Raw genomic sequence first — 18,637 nt, 5'->3', positions numbered from 1 at the left:
CCTCCAGGGCGGCAGCCGCGTCAGTCATCTCCGGGCCTCCAGCCGGGAACACAGGGTCAGACACCGCTGGCCGAATCACTGAGCGAGTGGGAATAACAGAAGAGCGACTTTCCTCCCCGCCACGCCCTCCTCCACCTGGGGACCAAGGTCCGGTTTCCTCTCAAGAGTAAGACCGGAGACGCAAGTCCCTCCCACACTCGTTCGCGCGCAGGAGGCGGGGTCGCGCGGCAGGAAGCTGGCGCAGAGAGCGCGACTCTCCAGGTCCCGCGCCCGAGGCCCTCTAGATTTTCCCTCCCGGCGCGCGCCGCTTACGTCACAGCCTCGCCTCTTCCCTCCTCTCACCCGCCCCCTCCACCCGCCTCCAGGTGACCCGGAAGTTGTATTTGCGACCCTGCTTTCCTTCTCCCACAATCCCTCCCGGCCTTCCTTTCTAACCCCGGACGAGCAAGGTGAGTATGTGCGCTCGGTGCCGGCTGCAGGAATCCGGCGGCATCCTCGCCCCGGATTGTGTCGACTAGGACAGCGGGCTCTCTCTTGACCCGGCACGGGGCCCCGCGTTCCGACGGCACGGGAATCTGCCCTGCATTTAAGGGCTCCCGGAGACTGGGAGAGAGAGTGGCCAACCTTAGGAGAACCCGGGCCGCAGGGGTTTCCGGGGCGGGGGCACCTAAGGGGCGCGGATGCTTGGGCTGCGCGGGGTGGCCGGCTTGGCTTTGTCCAGACCTGGGGCTTCAGGGGCCTCGCCGGACCCGCTCCGAGGGCGGCTGCGTGAGGCCGGGCCGGGAGGGAGGACTTGGCTTGGGTTTGTCCCACTCGCTCTGAGCCTCGTTGTTGCCTGGGCTTAGATGGCTCCCGCAAAGAAGGGCGGCGAGAAGAAGAAGGGCCGGTCCGCCATCAACGAGGTGGTGACCAGAGAATACACCATCAACATTCACAAGCGCATCCACGGAGTGTGAGTACCCCTGCGGTCGTCTATGCCTTGCTGATGGGGGCTCCCGAGATGGCGGTCTGGTTGTCCCTGGGGTCAGTCTAGTCGTCTGGATGCTGTGTGGTCTAGAAATTACGCATTTCTTCAAAAGCTCGTCTGTATTCCGTGGACCCTGTTTAAGGCTTACAGGGGTTAAAGCGTAATGCTCAGAGGTTAATACCTAGACAGATTAGGTTTCTGGGAGAGCCAACTTGGAGAAATACGGTAACGATAAAATCATTTCACTCTGTTTCGCAGTTACACCTTGGCAGGCCTGAAGGATGAAAGATGTGTATATGAGGGGAAGCAAGCTTTTTCGATGTGTCTAGGCCTTAGTAAAGGTAACCAGTTAGCTAAAGCTGTGCCCGGCCCAGAATACGAACACTCCGATGGGCTTCCTTTAGTTCGCTGACCTCCACAGTTGCGTAGTAACATCGGTAAAGCTGTAATGCCGCCAGTGCAGCTGCTGGAGGGACCGGAAAAGAGTGTATCGGTGGGGTTATAGGGCCGTGTTTGTGCCGGCGACACTTGGAGGTTGTGGATTAGTGAGGTGCAAGCATATTGGGAACGATTTGGAACGTGCTGGTTCTTGGTTTTCGTCCCTGGGGTTTGGTGGTTCCCTGTTCTCAAGCTTAGCGAGGCTTCCCGTTTTTTCTGCACATGGTGCTTACTAGTGATGATGGAGACCAAACCTCTTCTTGAATACTGTTACTTGGGGTATTTTTGATAGCATGTGTTGCACTGCAGAATACTGTATTCGGGCACCAGTCCGTGGAGCAGAATTGCCTGCGCTTGCTCGGGCAGTCTCGTATCTGGACAGCCCGTTTTGTGAGGGAGCTCAGTGTGCAGCAGCGTCCGCGTTGGGCCTGGCGTTTCCGGCCAGGCGTTGACCGTGTGCGAGCCAAGGAGTGTCGTGTACGTGGGGTCTCGAGGCTTTTGGGGCAAAAGTCCCGTGCCTTTTTTGTGCATAGATGCTGCTGGTAACCACGTTCTCTTCCCCTCACCCCTTAATTTGAGGGGCGTGCGTATATTCGTTTGGGGAGCATATTAGGCACTTACTGTGTCTTGGGCTCTGTGTATTCAACAGGGAACCAGAGAGCCTGCCTTCCTAGTTTACTTAGTAGGGGAAGTTAGACAAGCATCCAGATACAAAGCGGTGAAAAGTTGCAGGTGGAAAGTAAGTCACAAGGTGAAAGGGGTGGTGTTTTAAAGGCCACACAGTTAGCGGACATTAGAAGAGTGGGTGTGAGGCATTGTGGGTGGGCAGGTTTTTCAGGCATTCTGTGCTTTGTCATAAGAGCCCTAAGTGAAGACCTCACGGAACTAAAACCTTCGGTCATACTTGATGGGCAGCAATTCATTCTTCGCTTTACTTCCAAAGATCCCACAGTGGTGGTTTTTGTGCTTCCGCAGCTGCTGCCCCTCCCCAGTCTAGTCTGTTGTTACTCACAGCCCGTCCTCTTAGCGTTGAGTCCAGGGCTCAGCCCCTCTCTACCTATGCTTGGTAACAGCGGCTAGCTTTAGGGTCTCGCGTATCCAGCTGCTGTTAACCTGTATACTTGGGTGTTTAAATGGGTATCTCAAAAATTTTACATGGCCCCACACCAAACTCCTAGCGTCCATCTCCACCCCCGACCTTCCCATTTCCCTGTGGCCTTCGCGGCAAGTGAGTGTGTCTTCTTGGCTTGGCCTTCCCCAGGCTGATGGCACTGGTCCCACCAGTGTTCTCTTGATGGTTGCAGTCAGCGGCTCCAGCTCCTGGCTCCCTCTTCCAGCCCCAGACACCCGGGCTGTTCTCAAGGCCCCCATTGGCTTCCCATCTTAACTCAGATGAGAAGCCAAAGTTCTTGCTATGATTCCACATGGGTTGGCCACTTTCTTTCCTAATCAAAGCAGGCAAGTACCTGATTCAAGCTCACAGTTTGGGTTTAGTTTTACCTTTTTTCCCTGCCGTAATGCTTTTTCTATTAGGTAGATAAATAGTTGCCCTTATCATCTTTGGGTCTGGACTTCAGTGTCTCAGTGGCCATCTTACTTGAAACCTGCAGCCCCCTTCCTTCCCTAATGCTCCCTCTTTTCCCTGGTCTGTTTTTCTCTGTGGCGCTTGATACCATCTGACATACTCCATGTGTCAACTACGAAAGCTACGTGGGAAACAGGCTTTTGTCTGTTAAACCTACTGCTGTTATCTCTAGTGCCTTTTATTTCTAGGTGGTTAAATATTTAAGTGAACGAAGCGACCTTGCTTGATGGATTCAAGGAGGCTGGTGAGGGGTAGAGCAAAGGGAGCAAGGGGGACATGGTAATTGACATGGCTCCTGTGACAGTCACAGTCCTGGGGCGGGGGAGGACAGCCTTTAAGCTTCGGTCTCTGCCCCCCTTGGAATAACCTTTGCTTATCCAAATGCTTGACCATTTCAGCCGGTAGTAAACTTTGGCTTTTTCACGTTTTGTATTTAACTGAAAGCATGAAATTCAAAGGAAGTTACGTATCCTCATCTAAACAACAGGTTAATGGTGCCTAACACATGCCGAGAGATCCGGAGCGTTAACTGTTGCCCTCATCGTGTTTCTTGAGAGGGAATTGGTACATTTCAGGCCCCTGCTCTTTAAGCATAGACCAAGTTAATAATGAACCGTTAAATCCCATGTCTTAAGATGTGGCAAATAATTTAATAATATTGTGACCCGAGGACACGGTATTTACTTCTGTGTTCTTTATGTCCATGCGTATTCTAACATCATTCTTAGATTATACTCTCCCTGGCAGATGCTATTAGACCTTGGGGGTGTTTTTGTTTTATCAGGAAAGGGTTGGCAGTGTGTATATTAGCATCTCTTAAGGGTCGTATACAGAGTCCTTGTTCTATGTGACTGAAAGTAGATTGTGTGTCTTCTGTGTCCCAAGTATTATAGTAGTTGCTGGGCATTACATAGTGGTGGAGAAAAGAATTGTTCCTGCCCTGTTCAAGGTTTAGTTTAGATTTGCTTTATGAAAATAGGACATGGTATAGCGTGTATTTCATTTAATTTTGTACTTAATTGATTTATTTACTTATGGTTGAATCTCAGGGGTTTCAAGAAGCGTGCCCCTCGGGCACTCAAAGAAATACGGAAATTTGCCATGAAGGAGATGGGAACCCCGGATGTACGCATTGACACCAGGCTCAACAAAGCTGTCTGGGCCAAAGGAATAAGGTACTCAAGTTGTCTGTGTTGTAAGATGAACCTTCACAATTCCACTAGCTAATGCACATGGAGGTATAAAGAAAATAACTGACTCAGAGAGTGGGGTAGTATCTGCAGGGAAGCCCTTTGACCTGAGACCCAAATGACGTAGGAGCCAGCAGTGTGAGGGTCAGGTAAGAGCATCACGCAAAGCGAGAACAAACTTCAGTGACTTGGGGACAGAGGTTGGTGAAGGTGGAGCAGGTTGTACGGCTTGAGAACAGTGGGGATGGAGAGTTAGGCAGGCGACAGATCTTGTAGGTGGTGGCACAGAGTTTGGATTTCTGTCTGGACGTATACTGGGAAGCCGCTGGAGCAGAGTTCCTGGGGGACGGGGGTGTTTTGGTTGTCAGTAGTGGGGGGGTGGTCACGGGCCAAACATTGTACCGCGCACAAGGCAGGCCATCCAAATACACGCAAAAGCAAGTATCCAGCCCAAGTATCAGTAGTGCCGAGGTTAAGACCTGCTTATAAGCAGGGGGCTGGTTTTGCTGTGGAGGACGGTGGAAGTGGGACCGGCCACGGGGCGTGGAGCTGGCAGGGACTAGGTGATGTGTAAGATGAGTGGGGGGGGGGGGCGGGGGTGTCTTAACATTGGAGTCCCATGCGGTGACAGGGACCTGAGATTCAGCCCTGCAGGAGGCTGGCATTGGTGCCTGTGAGCTCCCTTGAGATAGGGGAGGAGTGGTATGGCATGAGCCGAGAGAAGTTTCAGGACACCTTCTGTCCTTGGATCAAGAAAAGGTGGGGATGCAGTCGCCTGCGATGCTGCTGAGAGGTTGGCCGAGCCCCGAGGAGGAGTTGTGTGGGAGGCGGGGAGCTGAACCTTCAACAGTTGCACGTGCTCGGTATAGCCTGCAGGGTCAGTGCTGCCCCAGCGTGGCAGTGGTGGCTGCCTACTGACACTAGTACGTCCTGACACCAGCGTTCTCTTATTTTTCAGGAATGTCCCATACCGTATCCGTGTGCGGTTGTCCAGAAAACGGAACGAAGATGAAGATTCACCAAACAAGCTCTATACGTTGGTTACCTATGTACCTGTCACCACTTTCAAAAGTAAGTTCTACTTCATCCCACAAAGCTGTTTAAGCCCTCAGCCTTTTTATAACCTGAATTCATTTGTTCAAATACTGTGCACCTATATCCCTGGCATCCTTCCAGTAGGGATATGTTACAGGCATAATCGGTAAACCTTTTTTAAATTGTGTCATGGTGTGGGAAAATGCAAAAGGATACAGAATAGGTCTGTTTTCTGGGGTGTGAAAGTATGGGACGGGGTGTGTGGGTGTGGAAGGTGACGGGCTGTCTTCTTTTGCAGATCTACAGACAGTTAATGTGGATGAGAACTAACTGCTGATTATCCAATAAAGTTACAGAGCTGCCTTCGCATCTTGATTTTCCTTTTCTAGTTGCAGGTAAAATAGGCTTGTCTGTTTGAAAGCAGTTCCCAGTTACAGGAGCATTTGGAGAGTGTTTCCTAACTACTGTGCCTGGGCCCCTTCTCCCCATTCCCTGGAGTTTCTGAATATTTGCACAGGGCCTAGGCAGGTGTTCTAAGGTGCTTTTGAAATGCATCCCTGGCTTGGTAATGGCTGTTCAGGTGGTTGGGACATTGGGGGTATGATGTTAATGCTTTTACAGGTGTGTTTTGTGAATTCTAAGATAACATTTTTCCAGGCACTGGCATGTAGAACTTAATTGCCACTTTTAACATGCTAAAATGGTGCACTTTGGATATCTTAGGTTTTTTTTTTTTTTTTTTTTTTTTTTTTGCGGTACGCGGGCCTCTCACTGTTGTGGCCTCTCCCGTTGCGGAGCACAGGCTCCGGACGCGCAGGCTCAGCGGCCATGGCTCACGGGCCCAGCCACTCCGCGGCATGTGGGATCTTCCCGGACCGGGGCACAAACCCGTGTCCCCTGCATCGGCAGGCGGACTCTCAACCACTGCGCCACCAGGGAAGCCCGGATATCTTAGTTTTAATGAAGTATGTACAGTTCCTTTTTAGCTCACTTACTTGTGGTGGCCCCGTGAGGTGTTTTTAGTCCTGGTTTAAGTGGAGTTAAAAGCTCAGGGGTAACCTTTCTTAAAAGGTTGCTAAATTCAGCCTGAAAGCAGGGTGTTGCAGGGATCATATTTCATCAGTGCTTGTACCACTGATACGAATAAAATGCCAGAAAGAGGTCCCCTTTTGAAGCCCTGGTGATGACAGTAGTGGGGTTGGGGGCTACCTGCAGTGTAGTGTACTATCCGCCGGGAACATGGTGGGGCAGAGGAATCTCCAGGTTATCCATTCACTGGCACAGTCCAGACCTCAGACACTGAAATAAGTAAAGATATAAACAGACCAAGTCAATACAAAAATTTCTTATTAAAAAAACCTGGAGGCCAACGTTGAAAGCGTGGTTTGTACACATTTTTTGGAAGGACACAAAGTGAATACAACAAATATATTAAAATGGTTTCAATTACCAGCATTGAAACGAAATTAGTGCAAAAAAGCCAAATACAATTGCACAGATAGTGGCTCTTAAATCTTCAAAGTGAACTTGATTCTCAATCCCGCCCATGTGAAGTGAAGGATGAGTGCTTGGGCTTTTCTCCTCTCTGGGTTAGTATCATACATTTGACTTTCTTATATTCCATCTGAGAACAAAATACTAGCATCACAGCAGAAGTGCCCTTTACAGCAAATCTGGTAACAGTGAAGTTGCAAGTCATAGCATCAAGGGAACTGATGTGAGACACTCTCTAGCAATGACAGTGTCCAACTGAATTCTCTTAAAGGATAGACAGAAATGCTGGAGGGTTGCATCAGTTCCCCACCCCCACCCCCCCGCCACAGCTGTGGCTGTCAGGTTGCTTATCCAGATGCCCAGCTTGTAAAGTGTACTCACGATGAACTAGACAAACCTAGACTTATGGGCTGACAGCCCACAAACCTGGCCTGTGCTTTGGTATGGAGACTGGTCTCTGCCACCCGCTGTCCTGCTACGGGCTGCTCAGCTTGAGTTCAGGCTGTGACTGGCGGTTCATTTCACACGTTTTGAGGCTGTACTGATTGATCTTGGCATTTTCAAGTTTGGATTTAATGTCCAGTGGCTTTTCAAAAAAGTTGACTAGTGACTGTTCAGTCAGAAGTGAAGCTAAAATATGTTCAAGGGAGACAGTCCAGTCCCCTTGTGCGGCTTCAGGAAATGCCTGGGACTCTCGGGGGCTCTTCCCATTGTGGGTGTCGGCAAACACCGAGTCCTGCTCAGGAGAAGGAACCAGAGCCTGCGGCTCCTCCCCTGCTTCCTGGGAGCAGCTTCCAGAGCTGCTGCCCCGCTGCCCCACTTCCCCGATCTGCAGCAGCAAAGTGGTTACCGTGGCGATGGCTTGATACAAATCATTTTCTTCTGGATCTTCATGGAACATACTGTACAGTGTTTTACAGAACTGGATAAATTCTCTCTGGAATTGAGAAAAAACAAGTCTGCATGTAGTAGCGTAACAAGAATAGAAGCATGTCGTGGGCTTTTTTCAAACTTAATACCTAGTTCTTTGAAAAAAAACCACATGGTACTTTTTGAAGCAGAAAATAAGAGGTATTCTCTGCCCTTCCATCATACTGAAGACACACCGTTAATAGTCCAGGGGATTTCAGCACACATGTAGACTTGTGCTGTCTATACAGAAGTGTTAGACCCTTTAACCCAGCAAGACAACTAATGTATTCAAAAGCTGTGCACAGAGATTTGTTCATAAGGATGTTTAGGCTAGGGTTTATTATAGCAAAAGGTTGGAAACGGCCTGAATATTAAGACTGAATGAGATTATGATTTGGTAATCTGCTGGGAATGCCAAGCAGCAACTAAAGGCCATTAAATGAAGTAGAACAGTGATGCCTGATGCTTTGTCAAGCTACACACATACTCCTGCCCAAACAGAATCTTTATGTTGTGTTATAGAGGTACCGCAGGTGGAACTTAGCTGCCCAATTACTCCAGGAATAGGAAAAAGGTTGAGCTACTAATTTAGTGTTTAATGACCTGGGAGAAACATCCATGATTGTTAACTGAGGTATGACTGACAACACTGAGATTTAACTGACTTTATATCCAAAGAGTAGAATATTTGAAAGCAACTCAACAGAGTTGAGCAACACTTCTTTGTTTTGTGGGAAAAAAACAAAACAAAATAACCCTGCTAAAGGGGTTTGAGTCCTATAATAAAGGGACGTTTTCAGCTTGAAGCCTTATCAGGACAGTATAAAATGCAGTCAGTGATTTTCAGGAAACCAGAAAGAGTACACTATCACATGAAGAATGCTGATACACGTCCCCCCAAATAGCTTCCATCGCTCTAGGGCATAAATCTGCATCACAACCTGGTAAATGAATTTGATATAAAAACTTCAGGGACTCCCCTGGCGGTCCAGTGCAGGAGGTTCCTGAAGAGACTCCACGCTCCCAATGCAGGGGGCCCAGGTTCGATCCCTGGTCAGGGAACCAGATTCCACGTGCAGCCAAATTTTTTTTTAATTCTCTTATTAAAAATAAAAACTCTTCAAAGAATGAAGTGTGTGGCAGCCTCCTGAAGAGCTCTGGGTGTCTGGACAGCTGAATGGATCACAGTTTAAATGTTTCCCATTTAAACATCACAGTGTTCAGCTCCCAGAAGTTATAAGGTCTTTCTTTGATTATAGCTCTGGAGGTAACGGGGGAGGGGGTGCAGCTGAATTTAAAAGCCTACGTCTGAACCGGTCACTCGGCACAATGGTGAATCCTCTGCACAGAATACAGTCCATACCTGGCTCATTTTGGGCAACTCCTTCTCAGTTTTGTCTTTCTCTTTGGCTAAATCTTTAATCATCTGCTTCAGCTGTTTCTGATAATCAACTGTATCACCTTGAGACAAAGGAAACACAATATATACTTTAGTCTAAGTAAATTCCATGAAAGCAAAAGGAAACTAGGTAGAAAGGAATGGTGAGGGGATGAGGAATTCCACTAAGCAAATGCCGTATATACAAACTGAAAAGCAGAGACCAGAAGTCTTGTTTTACAGAAAGTGGTCACAAATAGATGATAGTAGCCGAGTTACCTCTTGCTACAAGAGGAGCCCTGAAAGATGAAGAGAATAAAGTGGTGGTGGCGTTGAAGGCAGTTTGGAAGGTTTCTGGCCTCTGAAAGCAGTGGTCTCGGTGTTAACTCCCAGGCAGGAGGGAATAGATTAGTCTGCTTCTAAGAAGAGCCGTGAAATCCATTGCCCTTAACCATTGCAGTGGTGTGCCAGACGGAAGATAATGAAAAGTACGTACCATTGGACTTGCCAAAAACCAGGGGTCTTGACGTCGACAACAGAGGATTCTTCAATGGTGACTGGCTGTCTCGGTCATTTTCAGTGAGTGCTTTTTAAAAAAAAAATAAAAAATTTTAAAAATTAAATTGAGGAAATTGTGTCTTAACCAAAACTGACAGAGTAATTTAGCTTTTAAGGTAAGAAAACTAAAGGTGAAGCTAGGAGCCCCCAGCCTGATGGCCGCAGGGTCTTCCCAGGGTCTGTGAACCCTGTGTACTTCAAGAAAACATCACACACCAGTAACGCCTTTTCCCAGATGTCTATAGATGTTGTAATGATACACAGGTTCACAGGACATTGCTGATACTGACCTAGAAAAGTGTATGTGTGGTAAAATCCCATTTTGTCAAACTAAATATAAGTATATATATGCACACATGGAATTCTAGAAATAAATACACTTAGATTTCTGGATGGTGAATTAACAAGTAATTGCTTTAAACTGAGGGTATTTTTTTCCAGTAATTAGCACATACTGCTATACTTACATAACTTCTAACAAAAATTAGAAAAAGCTTAACTGAAAGCAGCATGTTACCATTACGAGTGGTCTTGAAATATACAAAAATACAATTACATCAGAACCCTCACACACTGCTGGTGGGAATATAAATGGTATAGCCATTTTGGAAAAGTCTTGCAGATCGTCAAAAAGTTGCCATTTTTACCTAGAAATTCCACTCCTAGGTATATATCAAAGGGAAATGAAAACATATCCACTCAGAACCTGTACACAAATGGTCACAGCAGTTCCAAAGAGCCAAAAAAGTGAAAACAAACCCAAATGTTCATCAAGTGATGAATGAATAAATTGGGGGATGCCCACCGGGGTATCACTTCGGCTGTAATAAAAAGAGTAAGCACCGACATGCCACACGACGGGCAAGACCTGAAGACATACTAAGAGAAAGCAGTGAGACACAAAAGGGCATGTACGGCATGACTTCATACGGTATGAAAAGTCCAGAATAGGCGTATCTGCAGACAGGAAGCAGGGGCGGGAAATGTGTGGATTGGGGACAAGAGCTAAGGGGCACAGGCTTGCTTTTTGGTGTGAAAATGTTCTAAAATTGCAATGGTGGTTGTGTAACGGGATATACTAAAAAACATTAGACTGTACACTTTGAAATGTGTGGTGTGTGGATTACAGATCAGTAAAGCTGTTACCAAGATTATAAAAGGGATTGCAGATGAAGGATCCTCATTTTTAAAAGGTTGAAACTTAATAGCCATTCACTGAGAATAAATCAAAGGCAAAATTCTGTTGTGATCCAACAAATGTCCACAAGATGGCACCAAAGCCTTGATTAATCTACCCTCCTTCCTACTTGGGAAGCAGGTTCCTGGGGTTTGGAAGGTGGGAGGCCGTTTGGGGTGGTTTTTTTTGTTTTTTCTGTTGGGTCCTTTTTTTTTTTTTTTAATTTAAAAAAGTTATTGAGTCGTTTTTTTCCAACTTTACCCAAAACAAATGTGAGAATCCACTCAAACTGAATAGGAGGAAAATTACAAACCCTGGATGGTACGTGGGGCAGTCACGATAGAAATGGTTTCCCAAGTAATAGCTGCTGGGATGTCTAGCGGATACTGGGTCCCTATCCTCAAAGAGCTCAGCGTATCAAACAGAAATGTGTACACGAGTCACTCTAAGAAGATGCCCTAACAGAAGAACCAATACACACAAATATCATGAGAGCACAGAGAGGAACAATTAATTCAAGGGGTGGGTGAGTGTCCAGAAAGGAGCCAGGTCAAGTGCCAACAGTGACAAGGAGCCAGAAAGGCCAGCCAACCTCTCTCCAGTCCCTGCACACAGAAAGCACCAGCATCCGGACTGGACACGGGACAGTGGAGTCTTGGCGCTCACTGGAAAACACTCATGCTGCTATCTATTCCTATCAGAAATGTAAGATACAGTGCATAAGGAAAAACAGTAAACACTGAGTGTATACCACCTTTAAAAATGTACTTTCAACCTTTTAAAATGAGATACTTGAGCTTTTATAAATGTAACATTTTTACATTCCAATATATGTGTAATTCATAATTCAAGACTATAAGTGGATTGAGAGAGAGTTCTATTAAAGCTTTCACCGTGTCTCACTTCAAATTCTGCACGTGTTAAAACTGGATGAAGGATCTGTATTTGGTTATCTCGAAGCTCCCGATCTCACATGTCTGTGTGACTGGTGGGTAAGTACATCGCTTCAACAGACACAAGCACGACACCCTCCTTACGGCTTCAAGCACTTTCATTAGTTGGTGCGCATACTCATTCCCTGTAACACTGTCATCATCGCTATCTCAGCACTTTCTAAATGGGATGCTTGTGGAGGGGAAAAGCCAGTTCCACTGAAAGTTGCTTCTCTCTGGCAGAAGAGTACATAGACTGCTTTCAACACAATTTGGCCTTCACACACAGTTGACACCACAGTCATCAAAATAATACCATTTTCCAATATATTTTCTTCTTGGAAAAGCCATACAGTGAGTGGCCCCCTTCGACCCCTCCATGTAGGCTAGAAACAGCAATCAATTTCTCAGGGAACAGACTTGCATTTGGATTAATTAGGAATTCCAGTATAACCAAGTCATTGATAGGAAAAGCAAACGAAGTATCCAACTTGTGTCTCAGATATCTACTATAAGAAAGTTACCTGAGCTGCAACAAGTACTGGATGCTGGGACCATAAATCCCATTTTAGTGGCTTAACAATTTGGACGATACTAGGGATCTTAAGCACCTAGCTTTTCTCTTTTAAAAAGCTCAGTGCAATCTTTTAATTTCACAAAACGTTTCTCAGGAGGTTTATATTCTACACTTGTCATATTTTGCAAAACCCTCAAGTGACATTTTCAACTCAGGATCCCAATACAAAGAACAGACTTTCATCTAGCCTAAGCTGTCTTTCACCAAATCAAATGTGCCTGGTATCACTTCTGATGTAGCTGACATCAGTACTGCCTAAGTTATTAGATGTATACTATCATTTTTGGATCCTGTGATAAGCTGACCTTTGTTCGAACTTTATTAGATTCAGCATTTTAAGAACGTCAGTTAACGTGGATCCAGACCAGCAGGGACACCTTTTGGGGAGCTGCTCTGCAAGTCCAGCAACGTATTTCCTGAACCCCAGAGTTTCCAGGAGGAGCAGAACTGTCTATCAGCTCCGCTCACAGTGTGCTGTCTTTACAGGAAGCCTCCGATGCCTCATTCATTTGTGTTAATTTACCGATTCTGATATGTCATTCTTGGTAGCTTGTTTTGATGCTTCTTCCTAATGAATCTAATGTTCTTCCAGGAAATGGTCTTCTGGATGTCCAATTAGTGTAATTAGCTGAGTGAAATGACCAGTACTTACAGATTTAGCAATTTTCAGTGAAAACTCCTGATTCAGTAATCTTCGAGAATACTGTTCATGCCTCCATCACCTAATCTGGTATCAAATCATCTGGAATATTTCTCTTCTATTTGCTAAACAGTGTTGTAGTCACCATGGGGCCAATGAACTGAGCTCTTCAAAAACTGTGAGGCCTTGGGCTTAGGGCTTCTTTGCTTCCCGAGATGCATCACCTTTGTAAGTGACCTGACAAAGCCCTCTGCCTCCTGTTTGACCCTGCAGAGTTCCAGCGCTCTCTGCACAAGGCGGGTGTTTGAGGCCAGAGGCTGGTGTGCTTTGTTTGGTTTTCCACCTCCCATCAGGGCAATAAGACATCATCACTCCTTGGGCACACAAATTCAAACCTGTAATCCTCAGTATACTTCCTAATTAGTGAGTTAAGCTTTTTTCCCCATGAGTGTGTTTGTTCCACCTTTAATCAAAATGCTATTCATGAGGGTGGAAAACAAATATTTGTTAAAATCAAATCTATTTAAATGAAAAGTGCCTAAATGTATTGTGGATCTTCATGGCCCTGTCAAATTGATGCATTTAAATAGAGGTCTTAGGTTGTCTGCGTTCTTAAGACTTTTTTTTAACTGCATCAAAAATTCAAATATTAAATAATTCAAATTCAAATATTCAAATATTATAATAATAATATAATTCAAATAATTCAAATATTAAATACAGGTAAGCAAGGGAATGTAAATTGCTAGAGTCACTATGGAGGTTCCTTAACCTAAAACTAGAGTTACCACATGATCCAGCAGTCCTACCCTTGGCATATATATCTGGAAGAGACAAAAATTATAATTCGAAAAGATACATGCAACCCCAATGTTCATAGCACCACTATTTACAATAGCCAAGAAGACATGGAAGTGACCTAAATGTCCATCAGTAGATGAATGGAAACGAGGCCCCCAAACTGTCTGGCTTTGGAAACCAAGGGGAGCTTATGTCCCAGGGACCTGGGGAGTGTAGGGATCTGAGATACTCCTACTGAGGGTCTCACTGGTCCTAGGACCCAGCGCAGAGGCAGCAGTTTAAGTAGTGCCTGGACTGCATGTGAAGGAGACCCATTTGCTAATTTTTTTTTTTTTTTTTTTTTTTTTTTTTGCGGTACGCGGTCCTCTCACTGCTGTGGCCTCTCCTGTTGCGGAGCACAGGCTCCGGACGCGCAGGCTCAGTGGCCATGGCTCACGGGCACAGCCGCTCCGCGGCATGTGGGATCTTCCCGGACCGGGGCACGAACCCGTGTCCCCTGCATCGGCAGACGGACTCCCAACCACTGCGCCACCAGGGACACCCCCCATTTGCTAATCTTAAAGCTTCTGCTGGAGGGGCAGAGACAGGTGGGACTTTCTTCGGGAACGAAGCACCATTTTCCCCTTTGTTCACTCTACCTATACCTTGCTAGTGGAGGTGGGCGCACAGTCTCACTGAACTCACAAGAGTGCCCCGCCCCAGGGCTCTTCACCTGCATCACTAAAGCTGCAGGTGTGTCCCATACTCAACCCTCTCTCCTGCAGCCTTGCAAAAGCCAGCAGATGAACGTGGTCCACACGGGGGCTATCCCTTGATCCCCTGGCCCGGGAGGGCAAGAGTCCTGAGGCCCCACAGGACTGAAACAATCAGAAAGACGGTTCTGGGCAGGCTACCACACCCAGGGCACTGCACAGACAACAGACTGGAACACACCCCCAGCCCACCTGCACAAAAGGGCCCATTTACTTGTCCTAGGGCTTCAACTTGAGGGACGGGCTTAGATTTGCCACACACCTAGAGGCTACAGAGGCGCACTTGGAATGTAGGCAGGGAGGCATAATCCTTGCACCCTCTCTTAGCCTCACCACAGCTCTCTGGTACCTTCCAAGGGGCTTATACACTCATCTGAAGTCATGATTTTTGTAACTGTTGCCTGGGGAGCACCTCCAGATCTCCTGGTCTGGAGGTCAGCACAGTTTACAATTACAGTCCCATGGGACTCTCCCACAGCCCAGAGAGTTCCAAATACAATGAACCCAAAGAGACACACACCAAGACACACTATAACTAAAATGATAAAAGTTACAGATAAAGAGAGAATCTTAAAAGCAGCAAGAAAAAAACAACTTGTTATGCACAATGGAACCCCCATAAGACTATCAGCTGATTTTTCAACAGAAGCTGCAGGCCAGAAGGGAGTGGCGCAATACATTCAAAGTGCTAAAAGGAAAAACTTCCGACCAAGAATACTCTACCCAGCAAGGTTAATCAGAATTGAAGGAGACTGGGCTTCCCTGGTGGCACAGTGGTTGAGACTGGTCCAGGAAGATCCCACATGCCGCGGAGCAACACGTGTTGCAGCTACTGCACCTGCACTCTAGAGCCCACAAGCCACAACTACTGAGCCCGCACACCACAACTACTGAAGCTTGCGTGCCTAGAGCCCATGCTCCGTGACAAGAGAAGCCACCACAATGAGAAGCCCGCGCACCGCAATGAAGAGTAGCCCCCACTCGCCGCAACTAGAGAAAGCCCACGCACGGCAACGAAGACCCAATGCAGCCAAAAAATAAATAAAATAAATTAAAAATAAATAAATACAAAGGAAAGAACATTTGAATAGTCCTATGTCAACTGAAATGAATTTTAAAAAAAGAAAACAATTGAAGGAAAGATAAAAAGAGTTTTCAAACAAGCAAAAGGCGTTTATCACCACTGAACCAGCCTTACAGGAATGTTAAATGGACTTCTTTAAGAGAAAAAGAAAAACCCCTAGCTAGCAACAAGAAAACATGAAAGTCAAAATGTCACTGATAAAGGCAATATAAAGGTAAAGCTAGATCAACCACTTACAAAGCTAATATAAAGGTTAAAAGACAAAAGTATTGGGTTGGCCAAAAAGTTCGTTTGGAGTTTTCTGCAACATCTTTCAGAAGAACCTGAATGAACTTTTTGGCCAATCCAATAGTACAATTAACTACACCAGATTTGATTAAGGGATATACAAAATAGAAATATGTAAAATATCACATCAAAAACAAAACGTAGGGGGAGGGAATAAAAATACAGAGTTTTTAGAATACACTTAAACTTAAGTTGCTATCAACTTAAAATAGACCGTTATATATATAGGCTGTCATATAGTGAACCTTGTGATTAACTACATAGCAAAAACCTACACAAAAGATAATGAGAAAGAAATCCAAATATAACACTGAAGAATGTCATCAAACCACAAGGGAAGCGAAAAAAGAGAAAAAGAGCAGAGAGGAACTACAAAAAACAATTAACAAAATAGCAATAAGTGTATACCTCTCAATAATTACTTTAAGTGTAAATAGACTAAATTCTCCAATCAAAAGACAGAGTGGCGGAATAGATGAAAAACCAAGACTCATCTACATGCTTGCCTACAAGAGACTCACTTCAGATGAAAGGACACAAACTGAAAGTGAAGGGATGGAAAAGACAGTCCCTGCAAATGAAAGCAAAAAGAAATCTGGGGTGGCTATACTTTTATTGGGCAAAATAGACTTTAAAACAAAAACTGTAATAAAAGGCAAAGAAGAGCATTACATATTGATAAAAGGATCAACCCAACAAGAAGATATAACATTTGTAAATAGTTATACACCCAAGAGCAGCACATCTAAATAAATAAAGCAAATATTAACTGACCTAAAGGGATAAATTGACAGCAATACAGTACTAGTAGGGGACTTTAAGACCCCACTTACATTAATGGATAGAACATCCAGACAGAAAATCAATAATGAAGCATCAGCCTTAAACCACATATATATACAAAACATTCCATCCAAAAGTAGCAGAATTTTTAAATTTTTAAATTTAAAGCAGGGTTTTAAAAAATTTAATTCAACAATACATTAAATGGATTATATACCATGACCAAGTGGGATTTATTCCAGGGATGTAAGGATGGTTCAGCATCCACAAATCAACATGATACACCACATTAACAAAATGAAGGATAAAAAACACACAACTGTCTCAACAGATGCAGAAAAAGCATTTGACAAAATTCAACATCCACTTATGATTAAAAACTCTCATCAAAGTGGTTATTTAGGGACCATACCTCAACGTAATAAAGGCCATATGACAAACTCACAGCTAACATTATAATCAATGGTGACAAGCTAAAAGCTTTTCCCCTAAGACCAGGAACAAGACAAGGATGCCTACTCTTGCCACTTTTATTCAACACGGTATCGGAAGTGTTAGCCCAAACAATTAGGCAAGAAAAAGAAATAAAAGGGAAGGAAGAAGTAAAACTGTCAGATACCATATATATAGCAAACCTTAAAGGCTCCACCAAAAATTCTTGGAATAAATGAATTCAGTAAAGTTGCACACACACATACATACACACAATGGAATACTACTCAGCCATGAAAAAGAAGGAAATCTTGTCGTTTGCAACAATACAGATGGACCTTGAGGGCACTATGCTAAGCAAAATAAGTCAGAGAAAAACAAATACTGTATGATTTCAGTCATATATGCAATCTAAAAAAATGAAACAAATGAATAAAACAACACCCATCGACTGTTGGTTACCAGAGGGGAAAGGGGTGGGGGGGGCAAAATGGGTGAAGGGGGTCAATTTTATGGGGACAAATGGTAATCAGATTTACTGTGGTGATCACTTTGTAGTGTATACAAAGACTGAACTATCATGCTTTACACCTGAAACTAGTATAATACCAATTTTACCTCAATTTTTCAAAAAACAGTAAGCTAAGATAACCATCTGTAAGGCAACCAGGGTTTGTCTTCCCCCACATTCCACAGGCCCGTGGTTCTCAAAGTGTGGTCCTCGGACCTAGCGGATTAGAAACCGGGTGGGCCAGGTATCCTGTATTATAACAAGCCATCCAGATGATTCTGATGTACACTCGAGTCTGGGAACCCCTGCCATAGGCCATACAATGTGGTACTCAAAATCTGTCATCAGCCACCCCGAACTAGAAACATCTGTTGCCTCAAGTCTAAATAAATTTAAAAAGACAAGAACCTCAAGGTCATGCACAAAGCTGATTTATGTCAAGGCAGAACAGAGCCTAACTTTTCTACTTGGAATTTCTTACCTGGAGGGATATGAAGCCTATATAACAGTTTAATTTTCTCATTCATTTCTCCATTATACATAATATCTGCAAAATCCAAAAAGAGAGAGAGAGACTGAGTACATGCAAATGGTTTAAGTACATGTGTCAGGACACAAAGTCACTGTAGAGAGAACATAGTAAGGTCAGTGTCTGTTGACCTCACACTTCACCTACTGCTACCCAGACAGTGTGTACCTGAAAGGAAAATGTGAAGGGTAGTGACTGGTGACTGCTGAGCGGCAACATAACCTCAGGAATTTTGTCTGGCCTCATACCTTCTGAAAGATTTTAATTTTAGCTGCAAGAGTTAGGAATGTGCGGGGGGGGCGGGGAGGGATAAATTAGGAGGCTAGGATTAACATATACACACTACTATGCATAAAATAGACAACCAACAAGGACCTACTGTAGAGGACAAGGAACTATACTCAATAGTGTGTAATAACCTATAAGGGAAAAGAATCTGAAAAAGAATATATATATATACACACAACACACACACATATGTATGTATAGCTGAATCTCTGTGCTGTGCACCTGAAACTTACACGATATTGTAAATCAACTATACTTCAATTTTAAATTTATTTTTTTTAAAAAA

The 18,637-nt window shown here is 44.8% G+C and overlaps 2 protein-coding genes across 3 annotated transcripts in view; one reads left to right on the top strand and one right to left on the bottom strand.

Annotated features, from left to right (window-relative positions):
- The first annotated feature begins 413 nt into the window (after nt 1-413).
- On the top strand, nt 414-5,584 carry RPL31 (ribosomal protein L31). The gene is made up of 5 exons (XM_060027270.1): nt 414-449; nt 846-952; nt 4,040-4,165; nt 5,139-5,251; nt 5,514-5,584. Exons 2-5 carry the CDS (start codon nt 846-848, stop codon nt 5,543-5,545), a joined length of 378 nt encoding a protein of 125 aa, XP_059883253.1. The 5' UTR covers nt 414-449; the 3' UTR covers nt 5,546-5,584.
- Nucleotides 5,585-6,435: 851 nt separating this feature from the next.
- Nucleotides 6,436-18,637, bottom strand: part of TBC1D8 (TBC1 domain family member 8) — a 121,717-nt gene continuing 109,515 nt past the window's right edge. For both annotated transcript variants that reach the window (XM_060027267.1, XM_060027266.1), the window contains 4 exons: nt 18,016-18,081; nt 9,496-9,585; nt 8,985-9,082; nt 6,436-7,646 (listed from right to left, as the gene is read on the bottom strand). In XM_060027267.1, the coding sequence (XP_059883250.1) occupies nt 7,185-7,646; nt 8,985-9,082; nt 9,496-9,585; nt 18,016-18,081 (716 nt within the window). In that variant the 3' untranslated portion in view covers nt 6,436-7,184. The remainder of the gene's footprint in view (nt 7,647-8,984; nt 9,083-9,495; nt 9,586-18,015; nt 18,082-18,637) is intronic.

Source organism: Delphinus delphis, chromosome 12 (assembly GCF_949987515.2).
Source record: "Delphinus delphis chromosome 12, mDelDel1.2, whole genome shotgun sequence".
In the NCBI taxonomy this organism is placed as follows: domain Eukaryota; kingdom Metazoa; phylum Chordata; class Mammalia; order Artiodactyla; family Delphinidae; genus Delphinus; species Delphinus delphis.
Note: the sequence above shows the minus strand (reverse complement) of the source record. Positions and strands in the feature narration are given on the sequence as shown.